General features: G+C 47.0%; 1 protein-coding gene and 1 long non-coding RNA gene across 2 annotated transcripts; both read left to right on the top strand.

Annotated features, from left to right (window-relative positions):
- Positions 1-5,859: 5,859 nt before the first annotated feature.
- On the top strand, positions 5,860-11,047 carry LOC123424652 (zinc finger RNA-binding protein-like). Its single transcript, XM_045108303.1, has 2 exons — positions 5,860-6,412; positions 10,062-11,047. Exons 1-2 carry the CDS (start codon positions 5,942-5,944, stop codon positions 10,758-10,760), a joined length of 1,170 nt encoding a protein of 389 aa, XP_044964238.1. The 5' UTR covers positions 5,860-5,941; the 3' UTR covers positions 10,761-11,047.
- LOC123424654 lies at positions 6,421-7,568 on the top strand. The gene is made up of 2 exons (XR_006621718.1): positions 6,421-6,918; positions 7,100-7,568. It is a non-coding gene; the product is annotated as an uncharacterized LOC123424654 (long non-coding RNA).
- Positions 11,048-20,378: the final 9,331 nt, after the last annotated feature.

Genomic DNA, 20,378 nt, shown 5'->3' with positions numbered 1-20,378 from the left:
GAACACGCAGAAACTATGGGAGGTGATGACTCCTTGTGTGATCATGCACAATATGATCGTAGAAGATGAGCTCCTGGAATGTGTGTACGATCAAGGGTTTCAGTTTCAGGGTGAGAATGTTGTGTTTGAGCATGGAGGAGCGACAACGTTTGAACAGTTCATCCAATTTCTTTTTTTTGAAGTGGAACACCTTGCATTCCAACATTACGGTGGACCAGCCAAATCAGCGGCCACTGCATGAATTACATCGTTCGGGAAGTTAGATTGCCACACTCGGCTATTAATGACTCCCACCATACCACGCGCCGCCAGCACATGCGCTGCGATATTACACATACGAGGAGAGTACACAACCTGCCACTCCATAAAACAAAATTGCAGATGGAATTTAGCCTCACGGAAGAGGATACCCAACGGTCCCTGATCCTGCGTAGTAGAGGAAATAGCCTGCTGGAGGTTGGAACAGTCCGTCTCGAAGATAACCCGACCCATCCCCTGATCCTCAACGAAATCGATGGCATGCCGCAAAGCTTATGTTTCTGCTTGGAGAGGGTCTGTCAGGTGGGCTAGTCGCCCTGCCGCCATACCGACCATGGCTCCTTCGTGATCACGGGCGACAGTGCCCCATCCCCCGCCACCAGTGCTGGGATTGTAAGCGGCGTCCAGGTTGGTCTTTATAACATCTTTAGGTGGAGGCATCCATCGCTCCATACGCTTTGGCTTGGGTTGTTTCTTCCCCAAAAACTCCACCCATTCCCTGGTCGTGGAGTTGATCAGTGCACCCAACGCTTCTGCTGACTGTCGCCCCTTTTTATGATTTACATTGTTCCTCTCCGACCACCAACACCATAGGAGGCAAATCACCCACAACTTCTGCGCTTCCTGCAGCCTGAAGATAGTGGTCAACATGTCCTTTGGATTGTGGCACATCAGCAGCTCTCGCCGTATCCGTTCCATACCTCCCGCCCTCCATACTTGTTTCACCTGTTTGCACTTTAAGAAGAGGTGAGCTCCATCGTCAGGTAGACGGAAACACATGATGCACCTTGTATCAAGCTCCACTCCCAGGCGTTCAACATTACGGAGGAGCGGGTGGCTATTATGTGCGAGGCACCACATAAAATGATGAAAAGGGGCTGGACACCGGGTCTGCCACAACTGCTTCCAGAACCTCGCATCTTGTCCCTGGTCTTCTGAACTTTCACCAGTTTGTTGCCCTCTCGTTCTTCGTTGGATCTCCACGTGCACCCTGTATGCCGACCGCACCGAGAACATGCCCTTTGGATCAGGATGCCATGCTACAAAGTCATCGTAGTGCTCACATATGGGGATGCTGAGGATAGTATTGACATCGCCTGGGCAGAAAGTTTGGCGCACCAGCTGCTCGTCCCAAGTATTAGTTGTCGGATCGAGGAGTTCGGATACCTTCGTCAGCAGATGTGATCCTTGTAAGGTGCGTGGTTGACGGGTGTCGCTAGAGGGAAGCCAAGGGTCTGATCAAATGTTGATATTATTGCCGGAACCGACCCTCCACATCATGCCAGCTTTCACTACCTCCACCCCTTGCAGCAGGCTCCTCCACACATAGCTCATACCAGGTTGAGCAATAGCCTGCATCACATCACCATGAGGGAAGTACTTCTCTTGGAGGACACGGGCACACAAGGATTCCGGCACCTGGATGATTCTCCAAATCTGGCGTGCCAACATGGACATGTTAAAAGAGTGTAGGTCCCGAAAACCCAAACCCCCCTGCTCCTTAGGTAACATCATCTTCTCCCAGCTGACCCAATGGTGCCGATCCTCTTCATCCTGATTTTCCCACCAGAACTGGCACACCATATGACGTATACTATCACACAATGCTTTCATGAGATCGAAGCATCCCATAGCATATGTTGGCACCGCTTGGATTATAGCTTTGATAAGTACCTCCTTCCCTGCCTTTGTCAGCAGTTTGATTTTCCAACCCTGCAGGATCTCCCAAATACGGTCCCTAAGGTACTCAAAACACTTTCGTCGTGATTGCCCGACATAGCTAGGGAGACCAAGGTACTTCCCGTGCTCCCCTTCCGAGTTTAAACCAAGCAGTGCTAGCAACTGATGCTTCCGCTGGTGCGATACATTCCGGCTGAAAAGCACTGCAGACTTGTCCCTGTTAATCATTTGTCCGGATCCACGCTCATACACTTGCAGTATCTGGTTAATGACCTCAATACTCTCTGGGGTGGCCTCGAACAACAATAGTGAATCGTCCGCAAAGAGGAGATGACTGACCGTTGGCGCGGCTGGAACCACCTGGATCCCGTGAAGCCGACCAATATCCTCAACTTGTTGCAACAGAGCCGAGAGCCCCTCGGCGCACAGGAGGAAGAGATACGGCGAAATTGTGTCACCTTGGCGCAGTCCTCTACCCGGGATCACCTGTTCCGTATACTCCCCATTGACCTTGAACTGGAATCGCACCGTACGGATACACTTACTGATCAGCCCCACGAAACTTGGGGCAAACCCTAACCGTGTCATCACCGTCTCCAGGAAATCCCAGTCGACACGATCATAGGCTTTGCTCATATCCAGCTTAAGTGCAGCATAGACACTGCTTCCCGACCTCTTCCTCTTCAGAAAATGTGTCATCTCATATGCTAAAATAGTGTTATCCGAGATGAGCCTCCCTGGCACGAAAGCACTTTGGTTCGGTGAGATAACTTCCCCCAAGATGCATTTGAGTCTGTTAGCTAACACCTTGGACACCAACTTATAGACTACGTTGCAAAGGCTAATCGGGCGTAGTCCTTCATCGTTTCCGGATTTTGAACCTTTGGGATAAGGGCCACTAGGGTGTCGTTCCATCCCTCCGGTAAGCTGCCGCCTTCTTAATAGTTGGGTCCATAGCCTTTCCTCATGCATTCTCCATAATACTATCGCAGTCCTCTTCGAGCAGCCACTTCGCCTCAAAACGTGGTAGTCGTGGAACGGCAGCCATGCGCTGCACTCTCGGGCTCCCATCCCGTGTTAGCACCACCGGGCGGTGATCAGAATGATAAGGATCCCCATTCATGACTTTATACGCTGGAAATTGGGTACACCATCCCGGGTTAGCAACAATACGGTCCAGACGCTCTCCGATATATCTGTCAACTCAGTAGTTTTTATTCCTCCAGGTGAAAACGTCACCTTCAAAACCAAGGTCATGCAGATTACAAAAGTCTAAGGCATTCCTAAAGTTTTGCATCAGTCTGTGATCACGCGGGACACCCCCCTATTTCTCATGGCTAAATAATATCTCATTGAAATCGCCCAAGCAGACCCAGGGCAGCGCCAGTTGATGATGAAGAGTCCGCAACAGCCTCCACGTCTCCACCTTCCTATCCGTATGTGATTCCCCATAGATCCGTGTAAGACGGCACTTGAAACCATCCTTCTCCTCAACTATAGCATCAATGTGCATCCTGCCTTTCCATCGGACTGTAAGCTTGATTCCTTTCCTCCAGAACAGTGCCAAACCTCCACTTCTGTTGACGTTATCTTGCACCTCCATGTGATACAGTCCCAGTTGATCTCTGAACTTGCCCATCCTCCCTCTGTCCAATTTTGTTTCCGACAGAAAGAGAATGTCGGGGTCCTCCTCCTTCTGCAACTTCAGAAGGCTACGAACTGCCGGGCCATTCCCCAAACCCCGGCAGTTCCACGCACATAGCTTCATTGGGGCTCGCAGGGTTGTCTCGGCAACCCCGCGTTCATAAGTGCATCAGTGGCCTGACCCTGCTCAACCTTCTTCTTCTTGTGCTCTTCTAACTCATCTAGTTCCATGTGATCACCACCACGCTTCGTACCAGTGATAGCTATATGATGTCCGCCTACTCCTTCGGTAAACGCCTCTCCAACCTTCCTCCCCCCCTTCAATCGTTTGAAAGAACCAGCTTTCTTTCCCTTCCCTTTGTTCTCCACGACCTTGTCCCTTGCGGGATCTTGTTCTGACAGTGCTTTGTCCATGAGGGGCACGTCAGGGCGTGCACAACCAGTCCTAGCCCTCTCTCCATCCTTGTCAACCAGCATGTTACCCTGCTGCAGGGCCTCATTCTCCACCCCGCAGTCCTCTTCATCAGCCTCCTTCGTATCGCTACTCTCCGCATTTACTCCCCCTCTCTCCTCGGTGCCCTTCTCTCCGGCCGAGAAAGTCAGTTGCTTTACCACCTCCGTCTCCCGTGCACACGCTGGTTTCTTTATCGGGCTCGTCACCTCCTCCCCCTTCTCATCGCCTTCAGTACGCTCAGCACCACTGCTCCTATCCTTACGCAAAGACGGGCCGTCACTCCCCGATAGACTACGGCGACCCCACCCTGTCGTGCTCTTTCCTCCAAAGCTACGACCCCCAGCCCCCCCATCGATTTCCCCCCTACTCCTGCTCTCCAGGCCGCCCCGTCTAGGGATGAACGCACGTAGCCAAGGGCCAAACTGCGGCTTCTCTCCTTTCTTCAGCTTCACACCACATGCTTTATCAGTGTGCCCTATGATCCCACACAAAGAGCAGAAGTCAGGAAGATGTTCATACTCAAACGGGCACCAATTCTTCTCATCCAGCGCTTCTTCTTGCTCGTGGGGTTCTTCCTGTTCCTTCGGATCATCTTCGTCCTCCTCCAGGGTAAAACCCCGCATCAACGGAACCTTGATATTCATTCGTACCTTCACCCTTAGGAACCTTCCCATAGCTTTTCCATCTGCTCTAGCTTCCACTTCCTGCACCTCCCCAATCAAGGAGCCGATCGCCTCACCAGCCTCCTTACACATCATCCCAAGTGGTAACCTCATGATCCTCACCCAAATAGGGATAATATCAAAGTTATAATCATCCGGTGTCTTGCTCGCGATGAAATCTTCGAATACCAACAAATCACTCCCAAACTCCCACGCCCCCCTTCCAGGGCCATCCGCTTGCCTGATTCCTGCCCAAACGTGAAGAGGAAAATATTCTCCCCGACTTCCTTGCACTCCAGGCCTTTGATCGGGCACCAAATTCTGCCCAGCGTCTCATCCATCGCCTCCACAAACACCGGCTTTTCTGACAGAAGCTTTGCCAGAGCTTGCGGTTCCACCATCCCCACCTTCCCCGATCCAGCCCATCCGATCTTGACCCCCTTCCGCTCCTTCTCCGACAACTTCAGATTATGCAGCAGTCCTTCAACCTTCTCCATCAGGACGCCAACCGCTCTCACAAGCACCTAACTAGGGTTTAGATGTGGTGTACGATCGCGGCCCCTAGACCCGCGAAAGGCTGAGAGGTGGATGGGTTCGAAGAGAGGGTCGAGGGAGGACGATCACGCCCCAACGCAGACTCCCAAGGCAAGGTGTAGATCGACAGCGCAGTGGCGGGACGACAGCGGTCAGGCAACCCTAGGTCGCCTTAGGACTCGCGAGACAGGACACCAACCGTCACCCTAGGGACGGACCAGTTCATCCAATTTCATCTGCGTGATTGGAAAACTCACGTGCAACTGCAAAATGATTTGGTTGAACATATGTGGGCTTTTGTTGGCAACCGATAGATATATCTTCTTTATTCGGTTTTTATTCGGCTTATAAAACTATGCTATTTTATTCGGTTGGAACTATGTTATTTGACTATATATTTGAATGCAAAAGCAATGCAAAAAATGAGACGGTCAGCCGGCCACGCCGACACATATGGATCGACGCGTTGGACTCAGTGCCGATTTAAATCTAAAACAGAACGAACGCCGGACGAGCGGCCGATCCAAACGAACAAAAAACAAACAAAATCGTCGTCGATTTGGGTTAGCTGAGTTGCTCTAAACGCTTTAGAAAGGATACGGTTCGGTCCCTCGTGCACCCGAACGCCACGGTGATCGCACACGGTCGCCCCCGCCTCCATCGACCGCATCCCGCCCCCACCGCACCGCATCGCACCCTCGCCGCCACCATGGACTACGCCGCTCACGCCGCGGCGACGGCGCAGCCGGCCGCCGATCCCGGCGCGACCTACCCTCCTGGCTACCCCTACGCCTACGCCTACCCGGCGTACCACTACACCGATCCCGCCGCCGTCGCCCCCTCCGCCCCCGGCTCCGCCGCCTCGTCCTCCTCCTACTACTCCAACCCCGCCGCCCAGGCTATCACGGGGCCGCAGTACAACCCTGCCGCCCAGGCTAGCACGGGGGCGCAGTACAACCCTGCCGCCCAGGCTAGCACGGGGGCGCAGTACAACCCGTACACCGGCCAGTACCACTACTTCGGCGCCCCGGCGACGGACGGGGGAAGCGGCCTCGCGGACTACTACTTCACCGCCGGCGAGGCCTCTCAGGCCCCGGCCGCCTCGGGGGCTCAGACGGCCGCGGCGGCTGGAAGAGAGGCGGTGAAGCAGTTCGGGTTCGATCCCCAACGCTACGCCCAGGTCAGTGCGCCTACCGCTTCCGATTTGGTACATTCTTCTCTATATATGCGTTCCGAGTGTGCTGGATTTAGGTGGATTTTTTAGGGTTTCGTCGTCAGATAAGGGAGCATGGCTAGCAATCGAGCCTCGCTGGTCGTTTGCTATCGAATCGATTGTTCTTCTCATAGATGTAGTTCTGATGGCAACCATAATCCTAGATAACTCGATTGCTGTCTTGTGGCGTCACTGGTTCTACTAGGTTTGGTAATTATCGCATCGTAAAAATCACAAAATATTCCAGACTAGCTGCAAAATTGAAATGGTTTGGAAATTGCTCGCCTGCTTCTTAAACTAGCAGACTGGTTCACAGACAAGCAAGAAGGATGTCACTCCGTTAGATTTGTTACTTATACCTTGACCATGAGAAGTTCTTTAATCAGATCCTTTTGTGCCTGCAAGGAGCCAAGCCTAGGCTTTGGTGCTGTCAGATGTCACAGTTGATCAGTTACTAGTGACTTCATCGAAATGTAAGTTATGATTAGTAATTGCAACCAAAAGATAACATGTCATATTTTTATGTGTGAACTGATAAGAATAGAATAAGCAAGAGTTTGAATGAAATCTTGCTTGATTTACTAGGGAATTCTCATTAAAAAAGTAGTTAATACTCCGTATTGGTGAAATGTAACTGAAAGTTAAACTCAGCAGATATGAACTTTGGGCATTCTCAACCTAGTTGGAACTGTCGCAGAACAATGAGTGCGTTTAGAAAGCAGGTGACTGCTTGCTTTGCTGAAGACCTGGGCTAGTTGTACAGCATATGTGATTTCCCAGAAGCGAACGAGCAGGCTGATGAGGAAGAAGCCTGGGATGAGTGGTAAATGCAGGAAGGAGATGTTCGATCCCCACCTTGGCGATAAAACTTGCTGGTTGCAGTGCTGATAGCTTGGTTACCATGGTGGTGATTAGGTTCTATGTCCAGTTTGTGAAACTTTCGTTTTATTCTGTGCTCTTTTGTGAGCCTGGTCCGGTGATGGTTGTTTTGGGGCTCCTGGTAGCGGTGCTGATCCATGGTAGTGTAAAACTTTTGGTCTTTGTTGCGTAGTTTCGGATGATATCAGGTTTTCGCCCCGCAGTTTGTGTTCCTGATGACAGGCATGAACGGTGGGTTTCCTGATATTGCCCCGAACTCGCTTTTTTCCCTTTCCCTCTCTTTCTGGTTCTGGTCTCGAAACATTGTATTTCCGTTATGAAAGTAATGGAAAGGGGAGAAAGCCCGGTTCAAAAAAAAGCATATGTGATTTCACCATTTTGACATAGCTTAGGGAATGAAAATCATTTGTGTATGTTTACCATGTGTACCTAGTTAGAGGGCAATATCCTAATCTGTATTCCTTTCTATTTGGGTGAAAAGAGCACATATGATTTCATCACTTGTACATGGCTTTTGGAAAGAAAATCATAGAAGGATGCATTTGTATATTCGTGTGGAAAAAAGAATTGGAATGACCATTCTCTCCCATACTTGTTTAAAATTCTTCCGATAATAAAGTTATTGATTATCGAATAGGGCACACCATCTTAAGTAGTGATAGAACATCATAATATTTTCGTAGAGCTAGAATCGCTGCGATGGATAATTGCCTTCAAAGGGTTGTCTGTCTCATGGCAAGCTGGAGATGGAGATGAAAGCAATGGCCAGAATGACTATTTGGGGGACAAAAGAGTGCTAGTGTATATATCTTGTTTCAAAGTGAGCATCTACATATTGAAAATTGGCTTTTAGTTGAAAGAAAGTGGTCACCTGCGTGGCTGCATCTTTGAGTTCTGTTTGAAATTAAGTGGGCATCTGCATGTTCACACCTCTTTGCCCATTCAAATCAGTAAAATTCATTACTCGATTTTTTCAAGAACATTGTGGCCTGCAATTATCAGGTCTATCGAGTACTGATATCCAATTCTTTCCCCACTTCCATTCTTAGGTATGTTCGATATGTAACTTGGCAGCATTCATTTGATTTCATGTTGGTTTTGCAATAGACATAATTTCACATTAGTCTGTTCCGTTACCTTTTGATGATTTGATCTATATGTCTTCTTCAATGTTGCTTCATAGTTGGCTTTTCTCCTTGTCATTTTGTCAAAACCGGAAAAAATCGAAGCTGAAATTCCCCATCCTGGAGGATGTGAAAGCCTGGTACAGATTAACATATTTTTTCCATTTTGGCTCAATTACATTAGTAATAAAGATTCTCGTGCTCTGAATCCTATATTTGGATCAAGTAAAGAGCCCTCCAATTTGAATATCCTTCTTTGGAGCCTTTGTGGTTGTTATTTTCTGAGAATTTGATGAAAGACACACAAATAGATTAGTTTATTTCAAGTTTGCAAATACCCCGAAGGACAATTAGGAGAACTAGAACTACCAGGACTCGACCCTATTTAAGCATACAAAATGCACATCTAGCCACAAGACAAACACTACTTGTTTACCAGCCATATACACTTGGGTGCTAGCTTGGACAGTGACAACAAATGTTTGTTGTTTCTCCTGTGTCGTTAAGTAATCTGATCCCAGTTTTAACATTGACTTCAACATGCATCCCATGCATAATTAAGGTGCCATTGGTACGCGCAGCTTCACAAGGACAAGTTAGAGTGCGAGTGCACCATAAATACTTCGCAAGGGCTTACATTGTGGGCAGTGTTATCTATCCCACTGTCACCAAGCCAAATATCGCCCGTGTAGTCCAAATCTTCAGTCGGTCTGTCAGTGCTCTTTACTCAGGTATTTGCATGTTATATCAACGTTCAGTTTAACTCCAGCTCCACATTTTTCCGATTCAGTTTAGCCAAGTGATCATGTTGGCTGTTGCTTCATTGTTGTTAGCAGAAACATCAATTTTCAGTACATTTCATCTGAACTTCATTTACGTACTTTTTTACCAAATTCAAACTCGAGAACAGCAATGGTTCATATCAAACTCTGTGCCTCAGATCCACCGTACCAAAAGGTAGACAGTTTTCCACAGAGGCATCTTGTGCTTGGAGTGTAAATTTTCTGGTCTCGACTAAGAGATCCTACTCTAACTTTACCTCTGATCTGCATGGGCGGCATGGTCTGCCTTGGTCTTTCTGTACTGTCATGGTGCTCATAGTGCTGCATTGCTTACCTTGTGCTGAGGCACAACCGTTAGTGTAGGAGGTGGTTGTTGCCAAATCTTTACCTTCTTGATGCACAGCTGAGGGCATCATATGTGTATGTGCAGGTGTTATTGGTATGTGGTTATAATATAGTTTCATCCGCATCTTCATATTTAAATAGTACTAGTATTGGATAGAGCTTGTTCAGTGTAAGATATACATGGAAAATGGATCCAATACCTTCACCATCCATTCATCAGACTGGATGGCTATATATCAAATTTGGTCCTGCCCCTAAAATATACTGACCTCCATTTAATGTGTATTTTGTGTATTACCATGCTTAACACAGTGACATGGATTTCACATGTGCACTAACTAATTGTATGAAGATGTGTTTTTCCTACCTTAACTGTATGGCACATCTTCTGTTCAGTTTACCTTAATTGTATCTGCTGATTAGTTTTATACTGCACTGTATTTCTCATCTCTCCATATTAACTTCATGTCAACATTGTCTCTACAGGTAGCAGCTGCAAAAGCTCCAAACGGAGTGGGACCAACAGCTGCTGCCACGGTCATGCATCATGCTCAGTGGAATGCGCATTTCGGACATCCTCTGCCGACAAACGTTCGGAGGAGTTTCAGGAAGAAAACTCCGAAGTTTGTGCAGCCATTAACCTGTGAAGTCTGCAAGATCCAGTGCGACACCATGGATGTTCTCTTGATCCATAAAACTGGTCAGAAGCACAAGAAGAATCTGCAGAAGTTACAAGACGCGATCACACCTCAACCAGCAAAGCCTCCGAACAGCGGTGTTGCAGCAAGCACAGCACCTCCTACAGCACCTCCTGCTGCTGCCGCCACTGCTGCTGACACTGTGGTGCCGGCTGTACAGCCAAAGAAGAACAAGAGCTCCAACGCGTCCCCAGCAGACTTGGAGGTGAAGAAGAGGCGGGTGATCGAGGCCGGAGCGGCTCATGGCGAAATGAAGATCTGCACAGCATGCAACGTCGTTGTCAACAGCCAGAAGGTCTACGAGTTCCACCTGGCCGGGCATAAGCACAAGGCTAATGTACTGAAGCTGGAGAAGAAGCAGCTGCAGCAGCAGCAGCAGCAAGTGCAGCTTCAGCAGCAGCAGCAGCAGCAGCAGCAGCAGCAAGTGCAGCTTCAGCAGCAGCAGCAGCAGCAGCAGCAGCAAGTGCAGCTTCAGCATGTTGCCTGAGATGATGAGGAGTTGCTCGGCTCTCGTCGTTCTCCCCGTCTTTATTTCCTGTCCTTCCAGAGGATCAACAGAAACCAGCATTCACAAACCCATGTCTTATTCCGTTGTTTGGTAGGCTAGCTTTAGTCTTTGTTGCAGTTCTAGTGTTCCCCCCTTGTTGTGCTGTAGAAACGCCGGGAAATTGCTTCAGACTTTTACTTGCTGCGGATTAGCAGCGCATACTGGTGGCGAAGGTTGTTATGTATTTTGTGTCTGTTGATGAATGTTGTGGTGATCTTGCTGTTTGAGTTCTTCTTCTGTGATGTCATGGCTTGGGTTCGGAACCGTTCGCCGCAGAAATGAAGTGTGTTAGTTGTACAGTGTTAGTTGTACAGTGTTTGTAGTTCAGGGGCTCAGGTAGTAGTTGGAGGAATCGGTGATCATGGGCGGGAGTACTGTTGTCATCCTTGTGTAGCATGAAGAAATGTTGCTGCTGGGACGAGCTTTTCTCATAAGCCGCATCTCTTATTCATTGGAGCTTCTAAATAAATTATGCCATAAATCTCAACAAATTTGAGGGACAATTTATTTTTTAAGCCGGAGAGAGACAGTTTATTTTTTAAGCCATCTGAAAGAATTGACCCATAGTTCATCTGCGCCGGTGCTACCGATGAAGCGTTGACACTCCCCTCCAGCTTACCTATTTCAATCTCGTTACCGACAAGTCTCTTTACTCGTTCTGTAATACAAGATCCCATGACTAACTCTTTAGTCACATTGCTTGCAAGGCTTGTATGTGATGTTGTATTACCGAGTGGGCCTCGAGATACCTCTCCGTCATACGGAGTGACAAATCCCAGTCTTGATCCATGCTAACTCAACGGACATCTTTGGAGATGCCTGTAGAGTACCTTTATAGTCACCCAGTAACGTTGCGATGTTTGATACACACAAGGCATTCCTCCGGTGTCAGTGAGTTACATGATCTCATGGTCATAGGAATGAATACTTGACATGCAAAAAACCATAACAACAAAATGACACGATCACATGCTACGTTTATAGTTTGGGTCCTGTCCATCACATCATTCTCCCAATGATGTGATCTCGTCATCAAGTGACAACACTTGTCTATGATTAGGAAACCTTAACCATCCTTGATCAATGGGCTAGTCAACTAGAGGCTTACTAGGGACAAAGTTTTGTCTATACACACACATGCATTTATGTTTCCATTCAATACAATTATTGCATGGATAATAAACGATTATCTTGAAACAGGAAATATAATAATAACTATTTTATTATTGCCTCTAGGGCATATTTCCTACAGTCTCCCACTTGCACTAGAGTCAATAATCTAGTCTCACATCGCTATGTGATTTACATTGAAATTAATCTAACACCCATACAATTCTGGTATTCATCATGCTTCGCTCGAGGAAGAGATTTAGTCAGCGGATCTGCAATATTCAGATCCATGTGCACTTTGCAAATATTTACGTCCTCTCCTTCGACATAGTCGCGGATGAGGTTGAAGCGTCATTTGATGTGTCTGGTCCTCTTGTGAAACCTTGGTTCCTTGGCCAGAGCAATGGCACCAGTGTTGTCACATAACAGAGTTATTGGGTTTAGTGCGCTTGGCACAACTCCAAGATCCGTCATGAACTTCTTCATCCAGACACCCTCCTTAGCCGCCTCCGAGGCAGCCATGTACTCCGCTTCGCATGTAGAATCTGCTACGACGCTTTGCTTGGAACTGCACCAGCTTACCGCACCCCCATTGAGAATAAATACGTATCCGTTTTGTGACTTAGAGTCATCCGGATCAGTGTCAAAGCTTGCATCGACGTAACCCTTTACGACGAGCTCTTCGTCACCTCCATAAACGAGAAACATTTCCTTCCTTTTCACGTACTTCAGAATATTCTTGACCGCCGCCCAGTGTTCCACTCCTGGATCACTTTGAAACCTGCCTGCCATGCCTATGGCCAGGCTGACGTCCGGTCTTGTGCACATCATTGCATACATGATAAACCCTATGGCTGAAGCATAGGGGACGACACTCATCTTTTCTCTATCTTTTGCAGTTACTGGACACCGAGTCTTACTCAACTTTATACCTTGTAACACACGCAAGAACCCCTTCTTGGATTGTTCCATTTTTGAATTTTTTCAAAACTTTATCAAGGTATGTGCTTTGTGAAAGTCCTATCAGGCGCCTCGATCTATCTCTATAGATCTTAATGCCTAATATGTAACAGCTTCTCCTAGGTCTTTCATATTGGGTAACGTAGCATAAATTCAAAATTTTCCTACGCCATATTCAGATCTTCCTATGGAGAGACCAGCAACGAGAGAGGGGTGAGTGCATCTTCATACCTTTGAATATCGCTAAGCGGAAGCGTTGCTAGAACGCAGTTGATGGAGTCGTGCTCGAGGCGATTCAGATCGCGGTGTGATTCTGATCTAGTGCCGAACCACGACACCTCCGCGTTCAACACACGTGCAGCCCGGTGACGTCTCCCGCACCTTGATCCAGCAAGGAGGAGGGAGAGGTTGGGGAAGATCTCCGGCAACACGACGGCGTGGTGTCGATGGAGAAACTAGGTCTCCCGGCAGGGCTTCGCCAAGCACCATGGGAGAGGAGGAAGGAGGGGAGCAGGGCTGCGCCGAGGGAGAGGGAAAATTGTGTGTAAAACAGCCCCAAAACCCTCTCTATATATAGGAGGAGGGGAGGGGGTGTGCCACCCCTAGGGTTCCCACCCTAGGCGGTGCGGCAGCCCCCCCAGATGGGAGGTGCGGCGGCCAGGGCAGGGAGAGGGGGTGGCACACCCCTAGGTGGGCCTTAGGCCCATCAGCGCCTAGGGTTTCCCCTCCCTCCCTCTTGGTTGTGCATGGGCTGGGTGTGGCGGGGCACACCAGCCCACCTAGGGGCTGGTTCCCTCCCGCACTTGGCCCACGTAGCCCTTCGGGGCTTGTGGCCCCTCCCGGTGGGCCTCCCGAACCCTTCCGGTGGTCCCCGCACTTTGTCGGTGGTGCCCGAAACATTTCCGGCGTCCAAACCCATCCATCCTATATATCAATCTTTACCTCCGGACCATTCCAGATCTCCTCGTGACGTCCGGGATCTCATCCGGGACTCCGAACATCCTTCGGTAACCTCGTATAACAATTCCCTATAACCCTAGGGTCATCGAACCTTAAGTGTGTAGACCCTACGGGTTCGGGAGGCATGCAGAGATGACCGAGACACTCTCCGGCCAATAACCATCAGCGGGGTCTGGATACCCATGGTGGCTCCCACATGTTCCACGATGATCTCATCGGATGAACCACGATGTCAAGGATTCAATCAATCCCGTATACAATTCCCTTTGTTTGTCGGTATAGAACTTGCCCGAGATTCGATCGTCGGTATGCCTATACCTTGTTCAATCTCGTTACCGGTAAGTCTCTTTACTCGTTCCGTAGCACGTCATCCTGTGACTAAATCCTTAGTCACATTGAGCTCATGATGATGTTCTACCGAGTGGGCCCAGAGATACCTCTCCGTCACACGGAGTGACAAATCCCGATCTCAATTCGTACCAACTCAACAGACACTTTCAGAGGTACCCGTAGTGCACCTTTATAGTCACCCAGTTACGTTGTGACGTTTGATACACCCAGAGCACTCATACGGTATCTGGGAGTTGCACAATCTCACGGTCGAAGGAAAATACACTTGACATTAGAAAAGCTTTAGCATACGAACAATACGATCTAGTGCTATGCTTAGGATTGGGTCTTGTCCATCACATCATTCTCCCAATGATGTGATCCCGTTAACAATGACATCTAATGTCCATGATCAGGAAACCATGATCATCTATTGATTCGCGAGCTAGCCAACTAGAGGCTTGCTAGGTACACATTGTGATCTATTTATTCACACATGTATTACTGTTTCCTGTTAATACAATTATAGCATGAACAATAGACGATTATCATGAACAAGGAAATATGATAATAACCATTTTATTATTGCCTCTAGGGCATATTTCCAACAGTCTCCCACTTGCACTAGAGTCAATAATCTAGTTACATTGTGATGTATCGAACACCCATAGCATTATGGTGTTGATCATGTTTTGCTCGAGGAATAGGTTTAGTCAACGGGTTTGCAATATTGAGATCCGTGTGCACTTTACAAATATCTATTACTCCACTCTGGACATGGTCCTGGATGGAGTTGTAGCGGCGTTTGATGTGCTTGGTCTTCTGGTGAAACCTGGGCTCCTTGGCTATGGCAATGGCCCCAGTGTTATCACAGAAGAGTGTCATCGGACTCGACGCGCTTGGGACCACTCCAAGGTCGGTGATGAGCTCCTTCATCCAAATTCCTTCATGAGCCGCTTCTGAAGAAGCTATGTACTCCACTTCACATGTAGATGCTGCCACGACTTCTTGCTTGCTACTGCACCAGCTCACTGCCCCACCATTCAAAACATACATGTATCCGGTCTGTGACTTAGAGTCATCCGGATCTGTGTCGAAGCTAGCATCGACGTAATCCTTTATGACGAGCTCTTCGTCACCTCCATAAACGAGAAACATCTCCTTAGTCCTCTTCAAGTACTTAAGGATATTCTTGACCGATGTCCAGTGTTCCATACCGGGATCACTTTGGTACCTCCCTACCAAACTTATGGCAAGGTTTATATCGGGTCTGGTACACAGCATGGCATACATTAGAGAGCCTACGGCTGAAGCGTAGAGGACAATACTCATCTTCTCTGTGTCTGCTGCCGTGGTCGGCGACTTAGTCTTACTCAATCTCATACCTTGTAAAACTGGCAAGAACCCCTTCTTTGAGTTTTCCATATTGAACTTCTTCAATATCTTGTCAAGGTATATACTTTGCGAAAGACCTATGAGGCGTCTCGATCTATCTCTATAGATCTTGATGCCTGATATGTATGCAGCTTCTCCAAGGTCCTTCATTGAAAAACTCTTGTTCAAATAGGCCTTTATGCTCTCCAACAACTCTATGTTATTCCCCATCAATAATATGTCATCCACATACAATATGAGGAAAGCTACAAAGCTCCCACTCACTTTCTTGTACAGACAGGATTCTCCATAAACCTGTATGAACCCAAACGTTTTAATCACCTCATTAAAGCAAATGTTCCAACTCCGAGATGCTTGCACCAGCCCATAGATGGAGCGATGGATCTTGCACACTTTGTTAGCACCCTTAGGGTCGACAAAACCTTCTGGTTGCATCATATACAATTCTTCCTTAAGATTCCCGTTAAGGAACGCTATTTTGACGTCCATTTGCCAAATTTCATAATCATAAAAAGCGGCAATTGCTAACATGATTCGGACTGACTACAGCTTCGCTACGGGAGAGAAAGTCTCTTCGTAGTCAACTCCTTGAATTTGTCAAAAACCCTTTGTGACAAGTCGAGCTTTATAAACTGTCACATTACCGTTTGCATCAGTCTTCTTCTTGAAGATCGATTTATTTTCTATGGCTCGCTGATCATCGGGCAAGTCCACCAAAGTCCATACTTTGTTCTCATACATGGATCATATCTCGGATTTCATAGCCTCAAGCCATTTGTTGGAATACGGGCCCACCATTGCTTCTTCATAGTTCGAAGGTTCACCGTTGTCTAACAACATGATTTCCATCACAGGGTTGCCGTACCACTCTGGTGCGGATCGTAACCTTGTGGACCTTTGTGGTTCAGTAGCAACTTGATCTGAAGCTTCATGATCATTATCATTAACTTCCTCTTCAGTTGGCGTAGGTGCCACAGGAACAATTTCCCGCGCTGCGCTACTTTCTGGTTCGAGAGGGGGTGTAATTACCTCATCAAGTTCTACTTTCCCCCACTTACTTCTTTCGAGAGAAACTCTTTCTCTAGAAAGGATCCGTTCTTGGCAACAAAGGTTTTACCTTCAGATCTAAGGTATAAGGTATACCCAATAGTTTCCTTAGGTTATCCTATGAATACGCATTTCTCCGCTTTGGGTTCGAGCTTCTCTGGTTGAAGTTTATTCACATAAGCATCGCAACCCCAAACTTTAAGAAACGACAACTTGGGTTTCTTGCCAAATCACAGTTCATATGGTGTCGTCTCAACGGATTTAGACGGTGCCCTATTTAAAGTGAATGCTGCAGTTTCTAATGTGTATCCCTAAAATGATAGCGGTAAGTCGGTAAGAGACATCATAGATCGTACCATATCTAATAAAGTGCGATTACGACGTTCACACACTCCGTTGCGTTGCGGTGTGCCAGTCGGCATCAGTTGTGAAACGATTCCACACTTCCTTAGTGTGTGCCAAACTCGTGACTCAAATATTCTCCTCCACGATCAGATCGTAGACACTTAATTTTTCTGTTACGTTGATTCTCAACCTCACTCTAAAATTCCTTGAACTTTTCAAACGTCTCAGATTTGTGCTTCATCAAGTAGATATACCCATACCTACTCAAATCATCGGTGAGAGTGAGAACATAACGGTAGCCACCGCGAGCTTCAACGTTCATTGGACCACACACATCAGTATGTATTATTTCCAATAAATCGGTCGCTCTCTCCGTTATTCCTGAGAATGGAGTCTTACTCATCTTGCCCATGAGGCACGGTTCGCACGTGTCAAATGATTCAAAGTCAAGAGACTCTAATAGTCCATCGGTATGGAGCTTCTTCATGCGCTTAACACCGATATGACCAAGGCGGCAGTGCCACAAGTATGTGGGACTATCATTATCAACTTTACATCTTTTGGTACTCACACTATGAATATGTGTAACATCACGATCGAGATTCATCAAGAATAAACCATTCACCAGCGGAGCATGACCATAAAAATATCACTCATATAAATAGAACAACTGCTACGGCAACAGACAACAGCGCCAGAAATTGACACGTTGACGGACACTGGACTTGCGTTGGTTTTTCCCTTGAAGAGGAAAGGGTGATGCAACACAGGAGCAGTAAGTATTTCCCTCAGTTTGAGAACCAAGGTATCGATCCATAAGGAGGGTCTCGTCAAGTCCAGAGTACGTGCGCAAACACAAACAAGCTTGCACCCAACGCTTAAAAGGGGTTGTCAATCCCTTCAAGATTGTTTGCAAAGTGAGATCTGAAGGCGGAAAGTGCAACGAAGTAAAAAGTGTAAGGCTGAAAATATGGTGTGGAGTAGACCCGGGGGCCATAGTGTTCACTAGAGGCTTCTCTCAAAATAGCAAATATCACGGTGGGTGAACAAATTACTATCGAGGAATTGATAGAACCGCGCAAAGTCATGACGATATCTAAGGCAATGATCATACATATAGGCATCACGTCCGAGAAAAGTAGACCGATACTTTCTGCATCTACTACTATTACTCCACACATCGACCGCTATCCAGCATGCATCTAGTGTATTGAGTTCATGACGAACAGAGTAACGCCTTAAGCAAGATGACATGATGGCAACAACACGATGCGTGCCCCTCTACCCCTTCTGTCACTCGGTGAGGTCACCGCACGGTATGAACCCAAAACCAAGCACTTCTCCCATTGCAAGAATCATAGATCTAGTTGGTCAGACAAAACCCACAACTCGAAGAAAATTACAAGGATATGAAATCATGCATAAGAGAGATCAGAAGAAACTCAAATAAGATTCATAGATAATCTGATCATAAATCCACAATTCATCGGATCTCGACAAACACACCGCAAAATAAGATTACATCGGATAGATCTCCATGAAGATCATGGAGAACTTTGTATTGAAGATCCAAGAGAGAGAAGAAGCCATCTAGCTACTAGCTATGGACCCTTAGGTCTATGGTGAACTACTCACGCATCACCGGAGAGGTCATGGTGTTGATGAAGAAGCCCTCCGTGTCCGAATCCCCCCTCCGGCAGGGCACCAGAACGTGCCCCAGATGGGATCTTGCGGAGACAGAAGCTTGCGGCGGCGGAAAAGTACTTTCGATGATCTCCTGATTTTTTTGGGATTTTTAGGGAATATATAGGCGCAACCCCTAGGGCAGAGGGCGTCCAGGGGGCCCACAAGCCTGTGGGCCGCAGCCTCCCCCTGGCCGCGGGGTGAGGGCTTGTGGGGCCCTTGGGCCCCCTGCCTTGGCTCTCAAGTCTCCTGATCTTCTTCCGTTACGGAAAAATTCTTTTCGGGGATTTTATTCCGTTTGGACTCCGTTTCAAAATCTCCTCTGAAAGGGGTCAAAAACATGAAAAAAACAGGAACTCGCACTTGGCACTGAGTTAATAAGTTAGTCCCAAAAAATATATAAAAGGCATGCAAAACATCCAAAGTCTGACAAGATAATGTCATGAAACCATCAAAAATTATAGATACATTGGAGACGTATCAAGCATCCCCAAGCTTAACTCTTGCTCGTCCTCGAGTAGGGAAGTGATAAAGAATGAATTTTTGATGTGGAATGCTACCTAGCATAGTTGTCCTTTGCAACTTCTTTCACGTGACATGAATGTTCAGATCACTACAAAATGATATAGTCTGGCTATGCTCCATCATCCTCACACAACTAATGTAAATCATGCACAACCCCGGTATTGGCCAAGTAATTGTTTTCGCACTCTTACTTTCTCAAAAAATTTATAACTATCACGCAATACATGAGCGTGAGCCATGGATATAGCACTATAAGTGGAATAGAGTGTGGTGGTGGTTGTGAGACAAAAAGGAGGAGATGGTCACATTGACTCGACGTATCAAAAGGCTATGGATATGCCCATTAATAGATATCAATGTGAATGAGTAGGGATTGCCATACAATAGATGCACTAGAGCTATAAGTATGTGAAAGCTCAAAAGGAAAACTAGTGAGTGTGCATCCAACTTGCTTGCTCACGAAGACCTAGGGCAATTTTGAGGAAGCCCATCATTGGAATATACAAGCCAAGTTATATAATGAAGATTCCCACTAGCATATGGTAGTGACAAAGCAAGAAGCTCTCAATCATGAAGAACATGGTGCTATTATGAAGCACACGTGTGGAAAAAGATAGTAGCATTGTCCCTTCTCTCTTTTTCTCTCTTTTTTTTATTTGGGCTCTTAGGCCAGTTTTTTTATTTTCTCTTTATTTATTTATTTTTGGGCTCTTTGGCCTCTTTTTTGTATTTCCTCACATGGAACAATGCTCTAATAATGATGATCATCACACTTTTATTTACTCACAGCTCAAAATGATGATGACTCTATAAGAAATGCCTCCGACAGTGTACCGGGATGTGCAACGATCTAGCATGGCGTATGACGTTGAAACATCTCGCTAGCTATCTTATGATCATGCAATGGCAATATGAGAGTGACGGCACAAGTCATGAGACGGAACGGTGGGAGTTGCATGGCAATATATCTCGGAATGGCTATGAAAATGCCATAGTAGGTAGGTATGGTGGCTGTTTTAAGGAAGGCATATGGTGGGTTTGTGCACCGGCGAGAATTGTGCGGCACTAGAGAGGCTAGCAATGGTGGAAGGTGAAAGTGCATCTATACCATGGACTCACATTAGTCATGAAGAACTCACATACTTGTTGCGAAAGTTTTTATTAGTAATTGAAACAAAGTGCTAAACGCATACTCCTAGGGGA

This window comes from Hordeum vulgare, chromosome 2H (assembly GCF_904849725.1).
Source record: "Hordeum vulgare subsp. vulgare chromosome 2H, MorexV3_pseudomolecules_assembly, whole genome shotgun sequence".
Taxonomy (NCBI): domain Eukaryota; kingdom Viridiplantae; phylum Streptophyta; class Magnoliopsida; order Poales; family Poaceae; genus Hordeum; species Hordeum vulgare.
Note: the sequence above shows the minus strand (reverse complement) of the source record. Positions and strands in the feature narration are given on the sequence as shown.

Coding starts and splice junctions, on each gene's coding strand:
- LOC123424652 (XM_045108303.1), top strand. CDS start 5,942: ATGGACTACGCCGCTCACGCCGCGGCGACGGCGCAGCCGGCCGCCGAT. Junction 6,413..10,061: donor ATCCCCAACGCTACGCCCAG/GTCAGTGCGCCT, acceptor TTGTCTCTACAG/GTAGCAGCTGCAAAAGCTCC.